A 22790-nucleotide genomic window follows, 5' to 3' on the forward strand; every position below is an offset into this window, starting at 1 on the left:
TTACTGCTGTTTCGCAATCGGGGCGCGACACTGGGACTGCCTGTATATCGCCGAGGCAACAGAGCAGAATAAAATGTAAAAAAATTGTGTTTAGGTTCGTTTTACAAAAGAAATTTTGAGAAAAATTTGTAATAAATTTTTTGGTGACAAATACTGAGGACCGACCTTTACTCAGGTGTTCTGCGAGTAGTGTGACTGCTCGGCTATCGATGTCTTTGTTGGTTTTATCGGTATGTCGATAACTAAGAAATTATTATGTGGCCACTCTTAAGAAACATCGTTAAATATCGGCAGCGCAGGTAGTACAACACTGAAAACGGTTAATACTTGCCCCTGGTTGTTTAAATCTATGTATATTAACTAAATAGAAAATTGACTAGAATCTCAATTTTAAAAGTAGGTCTTTTAATATTTTTTATACTAACTATACTAAATTTGTATACCAAAAATTATTCAGCACGAAACGTTCGAACGTAGGCCTCATATGGACGTGAATCAATGCGTCGTAGTCGTTCTTCTAAGAATTGCCGAAACTCTTGCATTTCGTTGGCGTCTCGCGCTAATTTTTTCAGCTCAGCCTTTAGGCCTTCCTGTAGTGCCTCCTGGCTGGGCCTTCCAGGTTCTTTTTTCAGTGCTTTTTCCATACGCAATATTATTTGATTACGTATTTTATCGATTTCATAGCTCATGATGTTAGCCAAAGCTCTGGTGGGTGTTCGACGGGCTGTACTTGTTGATTTCGTTGGTACAACATGCGATGATTCAGTTTCCACTGAGGAACTGGATGATCGTTTCGGTGGTTGTTGTTGATGCTGCGGTTGCGGTTGAGACTGCTGCTGCGTTTGTTGCTTCTGCTGCTGCTCCTGCTCTTCGTTTCCATTATGCATTTTATCGCTCTGGTATTCCATCATTTTGGCTAATGCCCGAACGGGTGTGCCGCGTAGTTTAATGGTCGAGGGAACCGTTGATGATTGTGCCTGCTCGTGCCCATTATTTTTTTCGGAATCCGTATCAGATGGCTGATCAATAAACTCCATTAACGAGGGCTCTTCTGGATGTGTCTGCCCATCGGATTGAGCAGCTGTTGTGGATTGTTGAAAGTTGATCAAATGAAATACCCCATCCGTGTCGTAAAACTTGTAGCCCAGCATTTCCAGGGCGATTTCCGTTAATAAATATGACATTTTAGCGAAGAATTTTTTGTTGTTCAATTGACCCAGCGTTAGCTAGAGATGTGCGTATTTCCGATGAGAATCGTGAGCGTAAATATTGAACCAAATGTTAATTTAGTATCTAATTAAGTATTTACTTAAAATATTTCATTTATTAATAAACAATATTAATAACAATATTAATAAACAATATTAATCAAAATGTTATGTAATAAAAACGTAAAAATGATATGTGAGAAAAGTTAAATTTTTGGCAATCGAAACATACGACATTAACAGCCATCTCTAGAAGCCCAAATTTATTTATCTAAATTAGACGTGGTAGCACTGTTTAATGTAGAAAACAGCTGTTTTGGCAAAGGTATGAATTGATGTACGACGCATTTATTGACATAGATATGTAAATGAAATATTGAATATTGCCAAATTAAAGCAAACAAAGCCCATTTTTAAATGTTTTTACGAAACAAACATTTTTAGTTAATGAGCCGATATGAAAATCAACGAAAAGAACCTATGTGTTTTTGCCCGATCGCCACCATTCGACATGGAGGGTAAATAAATGAAATAATCTAAGTAAATAAATATAATGAATGTCACACCTATTTGTGCTATTATTAATCACTCGCTCAGGCTTCCTCAACAAGCGCGGCGAAATCAATAAAGCATTTCAACGGCGCTATTTTGTGCTCAAAGGCAATTTGCTTTTCTATTTCGAGACGCGCCTGGACAAGGAGCCACTTGGTTTGATCATAGTGGAAGGCTGTACCATAGAACTATCGCAAGAGTTAGATGCCGATAACTATTGCTTTGAGATTGCCTTCAATGGCAACCGCACATATATACTGGCTGCCGATACACAAGAGTGCATGGAAGCATGGATGAAGGCCTTAACATGCGCCGGCTACGAATATAAACGGATTATTGTCGCTGAGCTCCAGCGTCAGCTTCATGAGATCGAATACTCTCGGAACAGTGGGTGACAAAAATTATTGCTTTGTGTTTTTAACTAATTACATTTTGTTGCAGAGATGCGCAGCGAGCGTAGTGAACCACATCACAATGTAACGGATGGCCAGGACAAACCTATACCACCACCCAGACGTCCTAATCCCTTCAATCGACCACCACCACCTCCGCCAATTGAAGCGGGTGGTGTGCGAGGCGGTGTAGTCATATCGCCGTTACCCTACATCTCCGACTACTATGCCGTGAGCAAAGCGAAGGCAGCGCAACAGGAGCTACAATACCTAGGTAAGTCATTGATGACGTCATCGGCTGCGTCACTCAGCAACTGTTTCGTTAAAATTCTAAGGGTTACCGTTACATGCCAGACAAACAAAAAGCGAAAATATCGAGAGTAATGCAGGTAGTCGCGGTATAGATACCCTGGGGAAAACTGATTGTTAAACTTGGATTGGTTGATTTGATTCAGTACTAATTCAGTAATTTGAGAGTTAATGTATCCTGTAAAAAATTAATTGCTGAAACTCAGCTTATTTGTTGTGTTAGCAAAACTACCGTAACATAACTTAATTAGCACGAATATAGTATATATTTATATTATATATACACGTTGGTAGTTTAAATAATTTCAAGATCACAGCCGATATTACATTGCTTAAAAATAAATGAAGACAGTAAACTTAATGTGAATTTATGAAAATTAATATATCTTTATAAAAGAATATTAAAAATAATATTACTATTTTGTTAAATCTAAAAAATATTAGATATTTTTTTTCATAAAAAATTTACATATAGTGTAGGCGTTTTGTTAAATGTGTTACATAATAGCTTTTCAAATTGTCATGCCCTGTGCGAAGGTATAAAGTGCACATAGGGAAACAATTTGCAGTGTAGGCAAAGACAGAAGCGTGCGCGTAAATCTTTCTGCACAAAGCCTTATCTCAGTTGCTTTCGTACGCTGGCTTTGCAATGCCGCTCTGCGAGCTAATGGAAAAGATCTGCTGCATATTTCCACACAGAGGCTATAAGTTGTTGATGAATGTTTCAGATAATGGCAATGGTAATGGCAATGCAGGCAGCCCACAGTCAACGCCTCGATCACGCCGACGTCACGCATTGGGCGCATCGCCGAGCGTCTTCTATGATGATCAGCCCGTGGGAACGACTAGATCAACAGTATTAGCTAAAAGCAACAATAATAATCACATTGATCGAGTGGAGCAGAAGCGTCGCCTGGACAAAGCCATCGAGAAGTTCAGCAAACGTCACGAAAAGTTTCGTGAAATTATCATGCACGACATCTTGTTGTACAGAGAACGTCAAGAACAGCCATTGATACAATTGTAGACAACGAGAGAATTGTGCGAGAATGCGCATTTTGGGCCTATTTTGTACGTTGAAAAATTTAAATTTATAATTCTATTTATGTTCAATTTCCATAATCCTTAAATATACATATATATATATACATACACGAGAAAGACCTATCCACTAATACAGAGCCAATTGTTAATTGCTTATAAATTATATTAAATTTAATTTTTTTTCTATAATTGTGTAAGATACTCTCTAAGCAGCTCGTTGCGTTCGCGTTGTATCGCATTAGATTCGTCGATCCGTTTGCTTAGCTCTCGTATGGCGGCAATCCGATTGCGTTCCAAGATTAATAATTGTCGTTGCTGTTCCTGGCTGACAGAGATGTCTGCGCTGGTTCCACTATCTGTGGCAAGGGCTTGAGCGTCTATCGACGCGCACATATCTGATAATGCAATGTGCGGCGGCTGTTGCTGTTCAGCAGCATCAATTTCGATCTTCCCGGCAGCGGGCGCCTGTTCATTTTGAAACATTTCGTCGAAGGTATCATAATATTCCCATGCAACACGTTTACGTCCGTTCTTGCGCAATGTTTCGCGACACGTTCGATACGTCTTCTTCATGTTGCGCCATTTGCGATCACAGATGTCTTCATTAATGCCCTTGTAGCCAGCACGTTCCATATCATCTACAATCTCCGTCCAGAGTGCGCGTTTTCGTGTTTTGGGATCACGAAATCTGTGGCGTCGTTCCGCATAGAGTTCGACCAACAGCTTGGTGCTTTTTACATTCCAATGCCATTCTTCCACACCGCCCTCGCATTCCAGATAGTAATGTGTTGTTTCAGTCTCGTCGTTGTCCATTTTATTCATATCCTGGCCAAAACAGCCAGGCTCTTTTTCTTACATTAAAAAATAACAAAAATAACTAGGGCTGCGGTACTGTTATCGATGGCGACAGCAAAAATATCGACATATGGAACTATCTTAGGTATTTTTTAGGTCATTTTCCGTTTGCAATCTGTGCATACACTTATTGCTCTGACCGCTTTACTTTTTGTTGTTTTTGCTGCGTACGGAACAGGAACGGTATACGAGAAGTTATTAGTTGTGAAGATTGAATTGTAAGTTGTTGACTGTTAATATAACTAAAAATTAGGTGAATCGTTTAAATCTGAGTAAAGTTGTGCAATGCGGTTAGTTAAGTTTCTGCCAAAAGTTCCCTAAATGTGTTACCTTTCTTTGCTGTTTTTGTAAAAGTGACGCCAACATTTCAAATTTGATTTTAAGCCGCCGTTCAATTAAATCTTTCGTTTGATATAGTGGATATTAAACGGCGTATTATTTACTAACCGCTGAATTATCAGATATAATAGTTCTGTGCGAATCTGTCTTTTCAATAGAAGTTCAAAAGTACTCTGCGGTCGGCGTTAGCAGCGCAGCGGGCTTACTTTGTTGGCGTTCATTTTGTTTTTCCATGCTTGCAAAACCACCACATAAACACATACGCACATACACACTTACACACTTACACATACAGAACAAACAGCGCGTGAGAGCTGCGATTAGAGATGAGCGCTATCAACATTCGCATACGACGCGTGCTAAAGTTAGCAAAGTTAAATTAACATTATTTACACATTTGTTGTAATTAAAATAAGTTTATTCAATTCGAAATGCAGTTGAAATCAAACAAAACTGTAATTGTGATTGTCACGTATATCAAATATCAAGGAAAACAACATATTTGTGTGTGCGCATCGTGTCACGCACACAGCACTATGAGTAACCGCTACGCTCTGCTGCGTACGAATTCTGGTTCTGGCTCTCAATGTTTGCTGGTCTCTTTACAGCTGCAGAGAGACAAAGATAGAGACGCATTACTGCTAATTGAAAGATGTCCGCTAAGCGCAAGGCAGGTGGTAACGGGGCCGGTCCCAACAAGCGTCGCCCAAAGAAGAAGGAATCAGACTACGAGGATGAGTTCAGTGATGAATCCGACGATGATGTCGCTCAACAGCAACAACATGCTGCAGGTCAAATGGAGGTGCTAATACCACACGATAGTCTGGATCCACCCAGTAAGCTGCCAGAGGATTTGCTGGCAACGCTGGAGAAGACGCCGGGTCAGCTATTGATAGCCGGCATGGTGACCTGGGATCTAACCGGCAAACGAGATCGCAAAAATGTCACAAAAGTGCGTCCCAATCTGTATAGCTTTCATCGCTTCACAGATGAGATGGTAAGTGCGAATTAAGAATATGAAAAAACCGAATTACCGTATTCCATAACTTGCAGTATCGCTATGCAGCTAGTGGGCCCACTGCAGCGCACACAATACTCATCAATATGGATCGCAAGGCACTGGGGTTCGGCCGCAATCCCAGCGGTCAGCTTGGCTTGAGCCAGGACATGAAGCTGGTGGAGAAGCCAACACTCATTCCTGCATTGGAGCAGCTGAACATTGTACAAGCAGCCGCTGGGCGGCATCATACGCTCTTTCTCACCGACACAGGCACCGTCTATGCCTGCGGAGAAAATAAGTCCGGTCAATGTGGAGTTGGCAATGCACATCCCAACATCTTCACTCCGACTCCAATTAATTATCGCGGTCCACCGATTATACGCATCGGCTGCGGTGCTGAATTCTCAGTTATACTCGATATTAAGGGCAATTTGCATACATTTGGCTTGCCGGAATATGGCCAATTGGGTCACAACACGGATGCCAAGTATTTTGTGAATGCCAATAAGTTGTCATTCCATTTTGAGACATCACCGAAAAAGGTTGTACTCTACATTGAGAAGAGCAAGGAGGGACATGTGACCCCTGTCGATGGTGTACAAATTGTCGACTTTGCTTGTGGCAATAATCACACGGTACGTGGAACGAAATGATTTATAAGACTATGGTTAAATTTTATGTTTTACTGTTCACAGGTGGCTATTGACTCCAAGAAGCGTGTTTATAGCTGGGGCTTTGGCGGCTTTGGTCGTTTGGGTCATGCCGAACCCAAGGATGAGATGGTGCCGCGTCTTATGAAGTTCTTTGATACCCAGGGACGTGGCGGACGCAGCGTTTACTGCGGCTCAACCTTCAGTTTAATTATAAACGAGCTGGGACTGCTCTATCTGTTTGGCCAGAACAAAAAGACAGGCGAGGCCAACATGTATCCCAAGCCAGTGCAAGATTTGGCAGGCAAGTCAACATTTACCCAAATCATCCATATTAGATACTTAACTGATTCTTGTTGTTTCTTCTTCTACATATAGGCTGGAACATAACATCAATTGGCTGTGCCAATACCTCAATTATGATATCGGCCGATGATACTTTAATTGCCTGGGGAGCATCACCAACATTTGGCGAGCTGGGCATTGGTGAGTTTCAGAAGTCGTCGACGGTGCCCAAGGAGGTGCCAAAAATGGACGGGATTAAAATACCTCAGGTTACCATGGGCTATTCCCATACGGCCTTGCTAGTGGATACCACACACGAGGCCACCAAGCAAAAGTATGAAAAAATGCCCGAATATACTATCGAAGATTGAACACACAAACAAACACACACCAGCAACAAGAAAAAGAAATATATATAAATGATAAAAAAAAAAACAAATGATAAAACATTAAGTATACCGCTGCCAACAACAATACTGCTATATTTATATAGATACTACAAAAAAACTTGAACTGATCAACGAAACTCTGCTGCTACTTACTATAAAAAAAAAAAAACAAAAAACAAAAAAAAGGAGAAAAAACAGAATTAACTCATTCAACATTTCATACTATAAGTTTTAAAAGTAATTTATCTACTCCGAGAACTCTCACCAACTCCCACAACTTATATCTCAAATATCGTTTGTGTATTTATAACAGCATTACGATTTGGTTAATTAAGTTCTTTTCCTCATAATTTATTTTACTATTTCCTTGATATTTATGAAAAGTATTTTGTATGAATTGCTGTCTTTAATTTATTGCCGCCCATGATTAGGCTTAAAATTTGTCCAAATATCCCCTCTATTCCAATAAAAATAAAAACAAAAACAAATTATTTATGTACAATTTTTAAATACAAAATGCTGCTTAGTTATTTAAGATCCATTAATTTACAATATTGTCCAATTATGACAGCATCATGAACAACCCGATCAAAAAAAAAATAACTACAATGTATAATTAAGTGCATAAGTTACATATATAAATATATATACAACAAACAAAACACAAAAGAAAGTATACAACGGACGGAAATCCAATACAAGTTGCAACTATTAAAAAACATCAAGCATTTTAATCATATACAAGAATATTTAAATAAAAAGAAAAACATGTTAGTATTTAAACGGAGCGTATTCATTTGATTTGAGCTCGGATAAAGGAGTTTTAAAGGAATAAATATATAGATTTATACTATTTATTTATAATTGAATAAATATATAGATATATACTATATATTTTTGGTATTGGTTGATGTTCATGAGTATATATTCTAAATCAAGTCCAGCAACTTATTTTAACATATATATTTCTAGTGGGCGTAAAATCTTTATAAAGCGAGAGTCCCAATGAGTATATGTTGCAAGTTTCATGTTAGCATCAGCTAAACGGATATTGCACAAAACCAATATACCCTATATATATACTTCATCGACGAGCATAAAAACCAAAATAAAAATAGAAACCCACGCAAGGGGTTTGATTTTTATTAATTATTTGTAATGTTTGTAAAAGTTTCAAGCTTAAGTTTTTGTAGTTTATCAGTTTTTCTTTTAATTATTTATTTTTGACTTACTTCCAAATTTAACTTGCTTAATTTGTTATCACCGGCCCAGCTAGGTCCTGGCGGCTATCACAAATGAAAGCGAAAGTTAAGCATTTGAGAGACTACAAAAAGCTTTTTCACAGACCAACAATCAAAAGCTTTCTGCCTTACTCACGACTTTTAACTCCGAACTCTGACTCTCTTGCTCGCTCTCTCTTTTCGCTCGCTCGCTCTCTCGATTTGGCTGTCTTGAGGTTTTTGGTTGGCTTCAGCACAATTTTCACTGTTAGACAGGACAGTCTTCCGCCGTAGTCCTTTCGTGTAATGTGCGCCATTGAGGAACGATTTCTGCACACCGCACATTGACTTTTATTTTAGTTTTTTTTTCCCAACACACACACTCACACGCACACGCACACACATACACTGACACAGACACACATACAGACGCACGCACCCACACACAAAAAAAAAAAACATTTTATAAAAAATATTTAAAAAAAAAAGTTTTTAAACAAAAAAAATGTAAAAAATATTTGCTAAAAGTGTATTTGATATATATAAAAAAACAAAACTAACAACTACAACGACTAAGACGCGCCCGCTGCAATAACGATATTAACAAAACAAAAAAACTGAAAATAGTACTAACTGTAAATTACAGTGCCTTCAATAAAGTAAACAACAGTCGCAAACACTTAAAACAGCAACAAAAAATAACAATTTTTCACTTCACATTTTCATATGAAGCGCGAAACAACAAAACCGTAAGTTATTACGTATACTCAATGTGTGTGGGTGTGTGGGCGTGTATATGTGGGCGTGTATGTGTGGGCGTGTTTGTGTGTGTGTTGGCGTTACCGTGCCCGTTGCCGCCTTCTGATACTACACTAATTGTTATTCAGCTGCTTTTGCTTTCTCCACGCGTTTTTATGGCTAGTAATTATGGCGTCGTTTTTTACATGGCCAATAGCAATTCCTTGTCTCACTCTCTCTCCCACTGCTCTCACTCTCTCTTGTCTTTGCTTTCGCCCTTACCCACGCAATTTTCATTGTTCGCCGCAAAACTTTGCTCGACTTGCCATTCCCGAAAAATGTGTGTGTTTTTTTTCAACTAAAGATTGGCAAAGACAACGGTAAGCGCACACACACACAACTGCACGCACACAGACGTGCTAACTTGTTTGTTTGGCATTTGTATTGTGGCAGGCACGCACAAGACGCCTGGACACTCACCCACACGTACACACGCACACTCACACATAGAAATTGTAAGCTGTCAAATCAATAAGAACAGACAAAAGCAGCGGGCGAGCTAACGCCATCAAGTTGCGCATCTCAGTATATATTTATATGTGTGTGTGTGCTTGTGCTGTGTGTATCTGGCGGCTTTTTTGTGACTGTATGCGTAAGCGCCTTGTTATTAAATCACCTGTGGCTGACAGTTTTCATATTAGCGGGGTGCTGCAATAACAACAATCGAATCCATCTCTTTCCAACCTTTGGATGGCCGGGATATAGCCATTTTTATCTCACATTGGCTTTACTTTTGTCCATTCTTTTGTGTTGAAGCAGGATGGAGGCTATGCCTTGCCATCGCTTTTTGTCACCTTTTGTGCCTGGTGCCGACATTTGAGTGACGTAAATTAATATAGATTCACATTTCAAAATCCCGAATAAGCAAATCACAAGAAATCGCCTTCGCAACAAAGTTACTATACACACATTTGTATGGAATGATTAAACTGTAGGTAATTCGAATTCAAATTTTATTATTTTGAACATTTAATTTAAAATTTTAATTGTCAAAAATTGTAAACGTGTCTTTAAGGAGTAATATATATATTTAAGTGTATATTGAGAGAAATTGAAATTAAATTATTTAAACTTATAATCGAACAAATTGTATAAGATGTAACAAAGCCTTACCCAACAGGTTAGACACACACACACAGACAGAGTGAAAGGATGCCGACAACATGTGGACACACAGACACACATGCTCGCAGGTCAGGATTAAATTAACGCAAATTAAGCAGATTAAGCAAACGTCAGTCACATCAAGCAGCAGCAGCCGCGGCACAATGAGCAAAAGGCAAAAGCGTTGACGTTGACAACTCATACTCACACACACTCACACATATGTACAAATTGCTTCGAACAATGGCGGCGGCTAAAATTGGCAGCAACAACAAAATTGATACACAGCAAGGCACACAAACTGACGCAAGCATTCACAAGCACACACACACATAACAAAACGCGCTGTCTGGCAGAGCTTTTGTACACACACATACACACACATGCGTACGCCACCTTATAATCATGAAGCAACGCAGCACATCAGGGTGACTCATGCTAAACATTTTTATGACCCATATCACAATGTATTGCGTCTTTACAATCAAATCTTGAGTCACCCTGTTTTTTGATTGCCCGTTTAATGAGCTGGTTTGCACTGGTTCGTTCGTTTGCTTTTTGGATAACAATTTCAATTAAAGTTTTTAATAGCTCGGCGTTATATTGCATTTATTGCTCTTGCACATGCAGCATCCACATTTAAAATGGCGCCTTGGCCCATTCTCCGCCGTGCAGTGATTTAACGCGCAATTAAGCCTCTAGTTGTAGCCCGCCCACAATTTCCGCGCCACGGGTAGATGGCACCAATCCTTGCGGTTGTTTTGTCGTGGGCGCAAAGTGCAAGGTTGCCATTCATTTTGGCTTGCCAACAAAATGGGGCACGGCGGAAGGAAGCGCAGCACTAATCTCTGAGTGCGCCCTGCTTCGCATTGCATAAGTGTCAGTGTCACAGGCAGATGCGGAGACAGAAGCAGCGGCAGAGGCAGAGAGTTTCTTGTGCAAGTGTATGTATATATATGTATGTGTGTGTGTGTGTTTGATTGTGCATGGGTATGCATGTGGCTGTCACTTTGTGTGTCCTTGTTGAAACAAAACAAGGGGGCTTACGATACCAAAAAGTCGACTTAGTAATACCTCGTACTCAAAAACCATTCCATCAACTATTGAATATATATTCGGTATAGTAGAGTGTTTCTTAAAGATGAGGGCTCAAACTGTACCCTAGTGAGTTCATACACATATTTGTTTCCGTTAAAAAATACCTATATAATTTTCGTGTTCAATTATTATCGCCTAACTATTTTATATAATGTTTTTATGCAGTCGTTTTATAATACAAATTAGCTTTTATCATGCATACGCCATGTTTCCGCACACGCGACGCCCGTAAAATACTCAAGGAAATAAAACGTAGTCTATTTATTGGAGTTCGTAAATTATTCTTGTACCTACAAATATTTGCTTTAAAAGTATAAAATTAAAATTTATTTCCAGCACTTTATGCAACTAATCATTTCCATACCATACGATAATAATTTAACTACTCTTTTCAAAGTCTATAAGTACAGGGTATATAAAAGACTGATGATGGCATTTTGTTACATCCTACCTACTACCTATTTCTTTTTTTCGTTTTCCAATACAGCACCAGCACCTAGCACCTTTAGTATGCAATGAGGCAGCCAGACAAACGCATCGACAACGATCGGCAGCGCCAAGTATTAGTAATACACGAGTGTGATTAAAAAGGATGAATAGCAACAACCTGCAGCAATGGTGGGAAAACTCATATCGACGACAGCACCAACAACAGCCGACTGTCGATAGCAATATCGATAACGATAGCGCTACAACTGACCTGCACTATGCCCTACTCGAGCAAAACTTTTTTGGCGGCAATGGCGCCGATTTTGGCGGTGAATTGGCCAGCAGCCCGTCGCAAGGATTTGACTATGACAACTATGGCAATTTTACACTGATTGATCCCTATGATATTGACACAGGCGCGGATACGGAACATGCGATACCATCTTTTACCATTCTACTGCTGGCTATTAGCTATGGCCTGGTCGTCTTCGGAGGCGTTGTCGGCAATTCTACTTTGGTACTCACCCTCTGTTCAGCCTCATCGGTGCGTTTGCGAAATCCGCTGCTCCTGGCCGTATGCGTTGCCGATCTTCTAGTCACGGGCATTTCAGCGCCGGTTACGCTTCTCAATCTCGCCATGAATCGCGGCACTAGATCATTGCCACTTGCATTGTGCAAACTTATTCATTACGTTCAGGTGAGCACACATAGCTATCATCATTATTATTATTAAATTTGCAGTTTGCACTATCGATGTATCGAAATATCGTTTTTTTTTTTTTGGCAGCACCAGCTGAGCTTAACAGCAGAGTGCTAAAAGCACACTATTCAAAATGAGGACTTTTTAACGGACTTGTATTTGAATTTATTGATTTTTAATAGATTTTTTTAATAATAAGAAATTCACAGGCCGTTTCACTGAAAGCCAGCAGCAATTAAAAATTAGTTTTATTATTCAAGATGATTTTGCGCACAAAAACAAAACGATAAAGACATTAGAAAATATAATAATTTTAACAGCACCAGCTGAGTTTAACAGAAGTATTTAAAATATAAGTTGCTTACTTTTTAATTTCTATGCACTGAACAGGTCATGCCAGTGGCAGCTAGCACAATTTCATTCTTTATGCTTTCCCTGGATCGTTACGCCACCGTAAAACATCCACGTTTGGCACAGCTGCGACAGCGCCGTTATCTTCACGTCTCACTGGCTCTTCTCTCATGGATTGCCTCGGCAGCGATCAGTACGCCATTCTTGTTTGCCTATAAGATCATAGCCAAATCGGTGATAATTAAGGGCACAGGCACAACACCAAATCCAGTTAGCATCAGCTGCACATCCGAGCTGGGTGCGAATGCGATGTTCATGTCCTTCATCATCTTTCATACGATCGCGGTATTTGTGCTGCCCGGCGTTGGTGTTCTTCTCAATCATTATGGCGTACGTCGCAAGCTGTGCGCACTCTCCTTAACGGCACGAGCAGCCCATGGTGAACTGCCATTGCCCATGCCCATATTGCGTCGTCAGACGCACATGGTAATCGTGACGGGCTGTGCGAATGCACAGCAGGCGGCCTGTGGAGGAGCAACAACGGCAGATGAGACATCTAACGGCAATGGAGGCGGTCAAATGGCTATTAATCCCGGCGATATACAGCTGCATAATCTACAGCCCGGTTTGCCACCTGGCTCCAGTGCAGCACTCGAACCGGGCTCCTATCGCTCCAGTAATCCCATTTCCCCAAGGTAATCCCATGAGCTGATTAACTAGCTACCCCACAGTCAAACAAATCAAATTTTTTTCACAGAGCTATGAGAGAGATACGCGCCCATTCACAACGACAACGTATTCATCGCTTGGGTCGTGGTCCAGCCACACCTGGTATACCTCTGCCACAGACCTCGACGCTGCGTTCGCGTCGCCATTTGGCCAATATGCTGATTGCATCGGCTCTAATCTTCATCATCTGCTGGGCACCGCATGTCTTCTGCATATTCTATAAGAATTTCGGTTATAAGCAATACTGCAGCAAAACTTCCGTCTACTTCAGTCTCCTATTGGGTAAGTAAATGAGAATAAATGTTCTAAGATAAATGTTAAATGTCCGTAGAATAGTCCAATCATCCCAATTTATAGATCTATAAATTCTATAGAAAATAGAATTCAATCTATGAGAGATGAAGTAAACAAAGCATGAGATTAGTTGGGTAGAAATCCCCGGCATAGATCAGAGCTGACTTATGTTAAAAACTCCGTTTTAATGATCACCTTAATATATCGAAGTAATTTGTGCTTTAACTTTAAATAACACAAAGTAAAACAAAAAAAAAACAATGAAAGCAAAAAGTAATATTTAACAAAACTAAGAATTATGAATAAATCTGATTCGTCCAGTGTCGATTGCTTTGCCATGCTAGATCTGCCCTATGAGGAGCGCTGCGAATTTGTGAGGGAAGCGAAGAAATGTGAGCTCAACATGAACTTTGTGCCCTATCTGGATTTGTTGGCGTGCCACTTCAAGATTCGCAATCAATTCGACGAACTTGTCTATATAGCCATGCTGCTATTCCTGAGCTTAGAGCTGCTAATCTGCTTGGGCTATGTGGTGCATTACTATTATACACCAATGCTGACGGCTCTGGCGAAAATGCTTCATATGAACGAACATCTGGCGGGTGTGACAATTATCTCTATTGGCAATACGTTGCCGAAACTTTATGACAACTTGCTGGGCCTGGAGTTGCGGACGTTTCGAGCATCTCAACTTTCCACGGGTTTCCTATTGCTTTTGTTTGTCGCCGTGTCTTGTGTTGGGCTGATTTGCTATATGAGACCCTTTTGGATGAACAGCCATAGGACTGTGCGGGATCTGCTTTTCTTCATCTACGGCCTAACGCTCTTAGAATATGTCTCCATAAATGACGGCGTGATTACGTTAATTGAATATTTGCTTTTGATCTTCGTTTATTTGATCTATTTGACTATTAATGTATTGGATCTTTACATGCAGCACTTAAGCCTGAAGTGTAAGTGAATAGCTTGTAGTGAGTGCGTACTGTAATACCTCCTGAGTTCTGTTTTGCAGTCTTGAGACGAGAAATGCATGCCCGACCAACAAAAGTTCAGGCTTTACAAGAGAAGTATTACATACTTGTCCAGGACCTGCGACTGGGAACTCAATGTCGATCGTATTCCAATTCGATTCGACAAGAATTTCAGAATAGTCGCAATGAAGCCTGTGCGGGTCTGAAACTCTGCTGCCTCAAGGATTGGCAGCGGGCCAATCCACTGAAGCGCGCCTTCTACATTGCTCGTGCTCCGATTGTGCTGCTATGCGCCATCTATATACCCCTGGTGGATTACGAACGACATAGGCATGGCTGGTGCAAGCTGCTCAACTGCATGCAAATATGCCTCAATCCGACGCTTACGGTTGCCCTGATGTTTCACGATAAATCCGTGCCCTGGTATTCGTCTCCATGTGTACTTTCCTTTCTGTTGTTGACCCTTCCGTTAAGCCTGTTCGTGCTACTCCACTCGAATGCCAGAGTGGCGCCCAAGTATCATTCGGTGTTTGCCATTCTGAATCTAACTGGATGCCTGCTGATCACATACCACCTGGTCAATGAATTATCCCTGATCTTGGAGCTGATCGGCACACTGAGGCATATGCCAGCCAATGTGATAGGCGCAACTGTCGGACCCATTGCCAGTGGCCTCCCCGATCTGGTTACCAGCTTTTCGCTATGCAAACAGGGCTACGAGAGAATGGCCTATGCGGCGGCGATTGGAAGTTCGATTCTTAATATCATTTTGGGCAAGAGCGGCAATCTGATCACAGCCATGATTCTGTACTGCCTAAGTCCCAATGATGAAGTGATAAATGTTTATAGCGAAAATGCATTTATTCTGCTGCTTCTTGGTCTGCTGTCCATGCTGCTATTGATCTCGCTGTTCAAATGCAATGCACAACGTTCGTTGGGCGTTTACTCCTTGTCCATTTATTTGACATATCTTCTATTCATTGTAGTTGTTATGAAGGGGACTTTTCATATATCCACAAAAGGCTTTCTCCGCACTGATCACGAATCAGATTCTTAAAACAAAACAAATTTGTGAATGTGAAAAAGAATTTTATATTAATAAAACCCATTGAAAATGCAAATTAGGGGCATAATTGACAAAAGGAGGCGTGGCAGAGCCCATAAAGAATATCCCTTGTTTATCAGAATGACAAGCTGAGTCGACTAGTTCGTCCGCATTTTTTATCGATAAAAATCGATCAGTCGATTTGAACCCCACAAAAGATGCACAGATTTTCTACATTTCGGATTTGATCAAGTGCAAATAGAATAGAAGTTATTCAACAAATCATTCTATACTACAATATATCATTGAAAAATGTGTAATAAAGTAAATTTTCGATCGGCTTTAACATTGTCGGATAGATAACAGTTTAAATATTATTTTCAAACATTTGTAATTTTCTGTACGAAAAATTTATTTTTATTTTTTTTGTAAACAGAATACTATAGAGTCGTATAGCCAAATTGACTGTTATGGGCGAACAGGTGTACGTACCAAATCAGTTGGACCAAGAATTCGAACAGTTTTGGACCAGAGTCAGTTGCTTTAAAATGCAGCTCTTTCCATACGATCAAAGATGTGACTTTGTAAAGCGTGCAAACAGTTGCGTCTACGGTACGAATGTTGTGCCCTATATGCAGTTGATGGCCTGCGCGATGAAGTGTAGAAATCCTTTCGAGGAGTTTGTGTTTGTGACCGTGTTTCTGTGTCTCTGCTTAGAATTAGTCGTCTGCATGATCTACGTTATTCATAACTATTATGGACCGGTCTTGAAAGTGGTAGGCCGGATGATGCATATGAGCGAACATTTGGCCGGTATTACAGTAATGTCATTCGCCAATCAACTTCCGGAAATTTTCTCCCATGTGTGGGCCGTGTACGACACTGACGAGCCGGTCTTTGCCAATAAAATGGCTTTGGGTGTGTTTGTGATCATGTTTGTTGGCGGCTTAATTTGCTATATTAGTCCGTTCAAGATGACCGGCTCAACGATAGTCCGGGACTTACTTTACCTGATATTTGCCGTTACGCTGCTAGAGTATACTCTGAAAAATGACGGGGAGATAACGCTTATAGAGTGTATCATTATAACAGTTGTATATCTTTCATATCTGACAGTCAGTGTGGTCGACCTATATATGCTACGCAATACTGCAAAACGTGAGAAATATTTACCCAAACTACGGTAGAGCTTCATATTCAATTATCTCATCTCGTTGCACAGAGTTGCTGCAGAGAATAAAGACGCTAAATCAAATGGAGAGGGACAGTGTGTCGAACACTGAAACTCGTAGGATTGTCGAAGAGCGGGAATTACTGCAAAGTAAATACGATGAGCTCTCTGAAAATGGGATTGTCGATATACTGGTTATAGAACCGTCCAATATCCCGGAGAAAACTGAACCCTTTTTTAGCTACGTGACCAGACGTTCAGGGAGTCGTCGTTCCGTTCTAGTCAAACGAACCGACACGTCGGTGGCAGCTAGAGGCTTTCGGAACAAGAATCGTTTTCTCTTTCGACAGTTCCTTACTTCGATAAGGCCCATTTTTTTGGAAGATTGGATTAAAGGGAATATTGTGAAGCGTACGTTTTACATTATCCGTGCCCCAGTTGTGTTGCTGTGTGCCCTCTATATACCAATGGTGGATTACGAGAAGGAGCGGGACGGGTGGAGTAAGCTGCTGAATTGCATTCAAATATTCCTTAATCCGGCCATCACAATTGTCATTGTGTTAGCGATGGTAAATCGGGAAAAGTCCAAGCTCTGGTATCTCGACGTGCCACAATTCACAGTATACGGTGTTTACTCCATGGTTATAACTGTGCCACTGGCCATAATCGTGTTCATCCACTCGAGCAGCTTAACTCCGCCGAAATATCATAATGGATTTGTGATCATGAATTTTACTAGCTCCGTGCTGCTGGCCATGCAGTGCTCAACTGAGATATCGATGTTCATGAAGGTGATTGGCAACATCTATGAGGTGCCGATCGATTTTATGGGTGTTACTTTGGTAGCCATGACCGCCGGCTTGAATGATCTGGTCTCCAGCACATCGGTGAGCCTGCAAGGGTACGAGAAGATGGCATACGCAGCGATCATTGGCAGCACCTTCCTTACCGTTGTCATTGGATGTACCTTAATGTTTCTGTCTAGGATATTCAGTGGTGGTCATGTAGTTGAAGCAGAAGCTATGGGCAATTATGCTGAGAACGCCTATTATACGCTCTTAATAGGACTTGTGATAACTCTGCTATGGACGATGATGTTGAACTTTAATGCCAGACGCTCTGTTGGCATATTTTCGATGACTATTTATGCTTTATTTCTCTTATATGCGATGCTCATCAAGAAAGAGATTATCCACTCATTCACAAGCGATTTATTAGTTGTAGATGCTTTTTCGACCTAAAGGCAAAAATTGCTTAAGTAGATACAACAGACAACTATAATTGCTAACAAACTTGTTTATGAACATCTAATTTAATAACCAATAATAAATACTTTTTATTTAGCCAAAAAATGTACGCACAAGCATTTAAATGTCCGGTGTATACATAACTAATTCAATTCAAATATCGATGGTAACATTTATCGATAGTTAAAAGCTAGAGATGTGAATTCTGATAATTGATAATGTATATTAATGCTACTCCTTATGACTGGCACACAGGAAGAAGCCTACCTCCATTAGACTTTGAATTTCGCCGTCTAGGGGCAGGTCTGCTTAGCGCTATATATGCAACAGTTTCTAAGCTAGAGTTAATTGATGTGCTACATTTTCTATAAATTATCATAAAGTGCGCAAAAGCTCAAACAAATTGACAACGCTTTTCGAACGTTGAACTTTGAACGAGTATTAGACAGTCGATATAAACCTAAGGTTTACGTGCTTTACCAGTCACAAATATGTTTCAGACGAAACAAAACAAAAAAAAAACAGAAGCAAAACACATAAAAATATATATTTAGTTTCAACGATATATTTACATAAATATAAATTATAGGAGCATGGCGACAAAGTATCAGGAGAATTCTTTGGACAGAGAATTTGAGAATTTTTGGTCAAAAGTAAATTGTTATGCAGTGATTAATTTTCCTTATGATCAGAGATGCGAATTTGTGAGAAATGCCAATAGTTGCGTATATGGCGTGAACTTTGTGCCATATATGCAGCTATTGTCGTGCGATTTCAAATGCCAGAACCGTTTCGAGGAGCATTTGTTCGTGGGCTTCTTTATGATTCTGTCGTTTGAGCTGCTCCTCTTCATGGGATACGTGGCGAATACTTATTACTCACCAGCCTTGAAGGTGGTCTCTCGAATGTTACACATGAACGACCATTTTGCGGGAGTAACGATAATGGCATTGTGCAATACGCTCCCGGATCTGCTATTTCAGATAACGAAAGCTAGTGATAAGGAATGCGTATACACCAACGACGTTGCTGCCGCAATGTTTATGGTAATGTTCATAGGTGGACTGGTCTGCTATATGACACCATTTAAGATGCATCCATTCAATACGGTGCGCGATCTGCTCTTCCTACTTTTCGGATTAACGCTGTTGGAGTTCGAATTGGTTAATCATGATCGATTCAGCTATTCAGAGATATTCACAATGACGGTCGTCTATGTCATTTACTTGATTATCAATGTGATTGACTTATATCTGATCAAGCTTACTCTGAAAGGTGAGTTGGGCAAAAGCAATTGCTGAATATACTCTATGGTTCTCCTTCCCAGTATTAAGACGCGAATTACTCAAACTGAGCGAAATGACCGATTCACCTGAGGTTAATGCAAGAATAAAGAACTTGACAAATGAAATAATCAAACTGTCTAAAGAAGAACGCGTGAAAATCGTCAAGCGCCGCACAACACACGCGAGGCATCAGAATTTCACCTTCATGACGCACCGGCCCAATGTACATGAAAGAGTTGAAGTTAAAAAATATAGCAGCTCACGTTACCGCAGTATGAACGAGCATCTCTTTAAAGAGTTCCTCTATGCCATCAAACCCATCAATTTGGAAGATTGGCACAAGGCCAGCATGATTTTTCGGGCCTTCTATGTGGTGCGGGCTCCAGTTGTGGTCCTCTGTGCTATCTATATACCACTAGTGGACTACGAGCAACCTAAGAATGGGTGGTGCAAGCTGCTCAATTGCATCCAAATATTCCTGAATCCAGCTGTGACAATTGTAATGGGAAAATCTTTAATATTCAGAGATAAGTCTAACTTGTGGTATGCCAATATTCCAAAAGATTGTATATACGGCTTGTATTCTCTGGCAGCGACTGTGCCACTGGCTATAGTTGTATTTTGTCAATCAGATACGAGATCTCCGCCCAGATATCATTTGGCGTTCTCGATCTTAAACCTGACCGGTTCCGTCTTTGTGATATTTCAGTGCACCGCCGAATTGTGCGTAATATTCGATATGGTTGGCTATCTCTATGATATGTCACACCAGTTTATAAGCGCCACCTTAATTGCTGCTATCAATTCCCTTGGAGAACTAACAACAGTTATAGCCATGGCCTTGCATGGATACGAGCAAATGGCGTATGCAGCGACCATTGGGAGTTCGTTGTTTCTCATTCTGCTTCACTGCAGCGGTGTGATCGCTGTGAAGACAATAATGGGCCAACCGGTTACATTAGAGAGAATGACCGGAGATTATGGTGAAATACTGTATGTACTGTTCGTAATAAGTTTATTTGCGACGCTTCTATGGACATCGATGTTGAATTTTAATACGCGACGCTCAGTGGGGGTGTTCTCCATGAGTATCTATGGTCTGTACATAGTATATGCGATTTTAATTAATAAGGCAATCATCAGCCCATACAAAAAAGATGGCTTACTCTATGATGCATATACTGAAAAGTAACAGCAGAAAATTTGCACGCTGGCTCAAATATTCATATCATAATTGAGCTCCTATTTAATACATCTCTCTGGGATAAGTGACAACTGGCCAGACTGTCAAAAAGAAAGCAGTGTTGCATTCACCTGACTGACTTTTTACAAGTGGCAGCTCTGCCGCATGATATTTTTTAGTATTTTATAAGCCAAATTTTTTAGATTTGCAGATATACTGAATACATATTATATTATTCATATAAAATTTGTTTTTATACATTTCTAAACAGGCTACTTTTATTCGGCAATTAGTCCAATCATCTATTGGGCGCTAAACCATAACACGCTACGACAATCGCCTTGTGCGCCCATCATTCGCCTACGCTCCATGCAAAATTTTCTGCGTTCGCGCTTTCGATCGCATACTGTACCGGCGGCAGCATCATCGACAAACGAAGCGGCATTGGGCGCATTCAATCCCAAGTTAATAAAGCTAACACCGAAGCAGTATAGAGCGCAGGCTTCTTCGCATTATCTCTACTAGTGTGTGATACTAAACTAAACATAAATATATACATACTTACATACATATATAACTTATTTTTATCTACAAAGCCCAAAGCCCAAAGGCGATTTCCGTTCTGAAAAAAAACTCTTGATGTTTTCTTCTCTTCGCAATTAGTTGGCAAAAAGCGAGATTGCATACATAATATATACAAACATATATTAGATAAGTTAACACGACATACATACATATATGCATCCACACACACAAACATTACACAGTGAGTGCATCTCACACACACACGTTAATAGTTTTTAACGTTTATTTACAACACAAATTATAAAGCAAATTAATCGTAACAAAAGGAAAACTCATTTAGTGACTCGTTTATAATGTTGTTTAGTCTTTAAGCTGAAACTTTAAAAGAAATTACATAAATACATAATAATATTGTACCATGTTCCTTCTCATAGATAAGCAATAAGAAACGCTTTAAGCCAAGTTTAACAAGCAAATCAAACTGAACATGATCTAAAACTAAAACTAAAACAAAAACTAAAAACTAAAAACTTAAAACTAAAAACTAACTAAATCAAATCAAATATTTAACAAATCTATGTCTAAGAAACTGCAAAAATTGAAAAAAAAATTTTTTTAAATAATACATATATATATATATATATATATATATATAGCTATATATATATATATATATATATATATAGCTATATATATATATATATTGTATATAAATGTGTAAAGCATTCTTTCTACACTTTTTCTAACATTTTTAAAATTCATTCAACTGAAAGATCTGTAAATCATACGCAATAGAAAATATTTAAATTTACACAATCACAAATTTATTCTTATACCTATACTTATACTTATGTACATCGTATTTAGAAGATTTTCGTTTCATACATACTTTATGATTTGCACTCATACTTATGTATATCTTATGTAGAAGAGTTATGTTTCACTTCTTAATTTAATCTATAGATTCTCTGTCTGTTGATGTAACACAAAGTATTATTAGTAAATGTTCTATTATGTGTAGTTTGTTTTCAAAAATTAACAAAAATCCATTATAGCAAGCCGAAGGAAACAACTAAAATAAATATATATAAATATACATTGTATTTAGACAGCAAGCGAGGAGCGCACTTATCAAACTTCACTGGGTAACTGTCAAGACTTTTGTCTAATTAGCATTTGCCCGTTAACCGACTCGCGCTGTCAGCTGCGTTAACATTCTCTTAACATTGTGTAATTATGCTAAAAACACTGGCATATTCGCCAACGAAAAATCTGTCCTGTAATAGTTGATTTCGAACTATTTTCAAGATCCTCATTTAAAATTATGATTTGTGCTCAGAACTCAAATTAAAAACGAAACTAAAATGAGAATCTATAAATGCTATAAATATGCTACTACATAGCCGTTGTTTTCTTTACCAACACGAATATAATTATTTAATTATTTTACTATAATGGCAATACAGGTGAGTATTTGTTGCGTCCTTTAAGTATCTGCAGCTTTAAGCCTAAATATGGAATCCTGATCATGAACACATTGGTTACAGTTAAAAGGCTAAATTTAAAAGAAATTTAAAATACTATGTAATAAGCAAAATTTTTGTTTTAGACAAAAA

At 39.4% G+C, this 22790-nt stretch overlaps 7 protein-coding genes across 11 annotated transcripts; 6 read left to right on the forward strand and 1 right to left on the reverse strand.

Moving 5' to 3' along the window:
• Nucleotides 1-418: 418 nt before the first annotated feature.
• LOC111596356 (hybrid signal transduction histidine kinase B) lies at nt 419-1246 on the reverse strand. Its single transcript, XM_023310551.2, has one exon. It carries the CDS (start codon nt 1182-1184, stop codon nt 450-452), a length of 735 nt encoding a protein of 244 aa, XP_023166319.1. The 5' UTR covers nt 1185-1246; the 3' UTR covers nt 419-449.
• A 223-nt stretch (nt 1247-1469) lies between these two features.
• On the forward strand, nt 1470-3508 carry LOC111596352 (sesquipedalian-1). Its single transcript, XM_023310544.2, has 4 exons — nt 1470-1726; nt 1806-2147; nt 2202-2426; nt 3190-3508. Exons 1-4 carry the CDS (start codon nt 1666-1668, stop codon nt 3486-3488), a joined length of 927 nt encoding a protein of 308 aa, XP_023166312.1. The 5' UTR covers nt 1470-1665; the 3' UTR covers nt 3489-3508.
• A 963-nt stretch (nt 3509-4471) lies between these two features.
• LOC111596346 (protein RCC2 homolog) lies at nt 4472-7070 on the forward strand. Its single transcript, XM_023310537.2, has 5 exons — nt 4472-4578; nt 5308-5696; nt 5753-6334; nt 6395-6653; nt 6728-7070. Exons 2-5 carry the CDS (start codon nt 5352-5354, stop codon nt 7003-7005), a joined length of 1464 nt encoding a protein of 487 aa, XP_023166305.1. The 5' UTR covers nt 4472-4578; nt 5308-5351; the 3' UTR covers nt 7006-7070.
• A 1677-nt stretch (nt 7071-8747) lies between these two features.
• On the forward strand, nt 8748-21533 carry LOC111596344 (alpha-2A adrenergic receptor). Of its 5 annotated transcripts, none has more exons than XM_023310529.2 (5): nt 8748-8992; nt 11731-12369; nt 12763-13418; nt 13481-13734; nt 20921-21533. In XM_023310529.2, the coding sequence occupies exons 2-5, from the start codon at nt 11836-11838 to the stop codon at nt 21172-21174; spliced, it is 1698 nt and encodes a 565-aa protein (XP_023166297.2). In that variant the 5' UTR covers nt 8748-8992; nt 11731-11835; the 3' UTR covers nt 21175-21533. The 5 variants fall into 5 exon arrangements, with proteins under 5 accessions (XP_023166297.2, XP_023166303.2, XP_023166299.2 ...); XM_023310535.2 differs by lacking the exon at nt 8748-8992 and adding an exon at nt 9734-9976; XM_023310531.2 differs by lacking the exon at nt 8748-8992 and adding an exon at nt 10092-10161.
• On the forward strand, nt 13990-15852 carry LOC111596345 (putative sodium/calcium exchanger 7). Its single transcript, XM_023310536.2, has 2 exons — nt 13990-14699; nt 14759-15852. Exons 1-2 carry the CDS (start codon nt 14045-14047, stop codon nt 15772-15774), a joined length of 1671 nt encoding a protein of 556 aa, XP_023166304.2. The 5' UTR covers nt 13990-14044; the 3' UTR covers nt 15775-15852.
• LOC111596341 (mitochondrial sodium/calcium exchanger protein-like) lies at nt 16128-18284 on the forward strand. Its single transcript, XM_023310526.2, has 2 exons — nt 16128-16920; nt 16985-18284. Exons 1-2 carry the CDS (start codon nt 16233-16235, stop codon nt 18172-18174), a joined length of 1878 nt encoding a protein of 625 aa, XP_023166294.2. The 5' UTR covers nt 16128-16232; the 3' UTR covers nt 18175-18284.
• LOC111596342 (mitochondrial sodium/calcium exchanger protein-like) lies at nt 18741-20845 on the forward strand. Its single transcript, XM_023310527.2, has 2 exons — nt 18741-19455; nt 19508-20845. Exons 1-2 carry the CDS (start codon nt 18774-18776, stop codon nt 20656-20658), a joined length of 1833 nt encoding a protein of 610 aa, XP_023166295.2. The 5' UTR covers nt 18741-18773; the 3' UTR covers nt 20659-20845.
• Nucleotides 21534-22790: the final 1257 nt, after the last annotated feature.

This window comes from Drosophila hydei, unplaced genomic scaffold (genome assembly GCF_003285905.1).
Source record: "Drosophila hydei strain 15085-1641.00,03,60 unplaced genomic scaffold, DhydRS2 tig00008116-arrow-pilon, whole genome shotgun sequence".
Taxonomy (NCBI): Eukaryota; Metazoa; Arthropoda; class Insecta; order Diptera; family Drosophilidae; genus Drosophila; species Drosophila hydei.

Excerpts from the sequence above, each read along its gene's own strand:
- LOC111596356 (XM_023310551.2), bottom strand. The coding sequence starts at position 1,184 with ATGTCATATTTATTAACGGAAATCGCCCTGGAAATGCTGGGCTACAAG.
- LOC111596352 (XM_023310544.2), top strand. The coding sequence starts at position 1,666 with ATGAAAATCAACGAAAAGAACCTATGTGTTTTTGCCCGATCGCCACCA. Across the intron at positions 2,148-2,201 it reads GATCGAATACTCTCGGAACA|AGATGCGCAGCGAGCGTAGT; the intron begins GTGGGTGACAAA and ends ATTTTGTTGCAG. Across the intron at positions 2,427-3,189 it reads ACAGGAGCTACAATACCTAG|ATAATGGCAATGGTAATGGC; the intron begins GTAAGTCATTGA and ends TGAATGTTTCAG.
- LOC111596346 (XM_023310537.2), top strand. The coding sequence starts at position 5,352 with ATGTCCGCTAAGCGCAAGGCAGGTGGTAACGGGGCCGGTCCCAACAAG. Across the intron at positions 5,697-5,752 it reads ATCGCTTCACAGATGAGATG|TATCGCTATGCAGCTAGTGG; the intron begins GTAAGTGCGAAT and ends CATAACTTGCAG. Across the intron at positions 6,654-6,727 it reads GCCAGTGCAAGATTTGGCAG|GCTGGAACATAACATCAATT; the intron begins GCAAGTCAACAT and ends TTCTACATATAG.
- LOC111596344 (XM_023310529.2), top strand. The coding sequence starts at position 11,836 with ATGAATAGCAACAACCTGCAGCAATGGTGGGAAAACTCATATCGACGA. Across the intron at positions 13,419-13,480 it reads AGTAATCCCATTTCCCCAAG|AGCTATGAGAGAGATACGCG; the intron begins GTAATCCCATGA and ends TTTTTTTCACAG. Across the intron at positions 13,735-20,920 it reads CTACTTCAGTCTCCTATTGG|GCTACTTTTATTCGGCAATT; the intron begins GTAAGTAAATGA and ends ATTTCTAAACAG.
- LOC111596345 (XM_023310536.2), top strand. The coding sequence starts at position 14,045 with ATGAATAAATCTGATTCGTCCAGTGTCGATTGCTTTGCCATGCTAGAT. Across the intron at positions 14,700-14,758 it reads GCAGCACTTAAGCCTGAAGT|TCTTGAGACGAGAAATGCAT; the intron begins GTAAGTGAATAG and ends TCTGTTTTGCAG.
- LOC111596341 (XM_023310526.2), top strand. The coding sequence starts at position 16,233 with ATGGGCGAACAGGTGTACGTACCAAATCAGTTGGACCAAGAATTCGAA. Across the intron at positions 16,921-16,984 it reads GCTACGCAATACTGCAAAAC|AGTTGCTGCAGAGAATAAAG; the intron begins GTGAGAAATATT and ends CTCGTTGCACAG.
- LOC111596342 (XM_023310527.2), top strand. The coding sequence starts at position 18,774 with ATGGCGACAAAGTATCAGGAGAATTCTTTGGACAGAGAATTTGAGAAT. Across the intron at positions 19,456-19,507 it reads GATCAAGCTTACTCTGAAAG|TATTAAGACGCGAATTACTC; the intron begins GTGAGTTGGGCA and ends TCTCCTTCCCAG.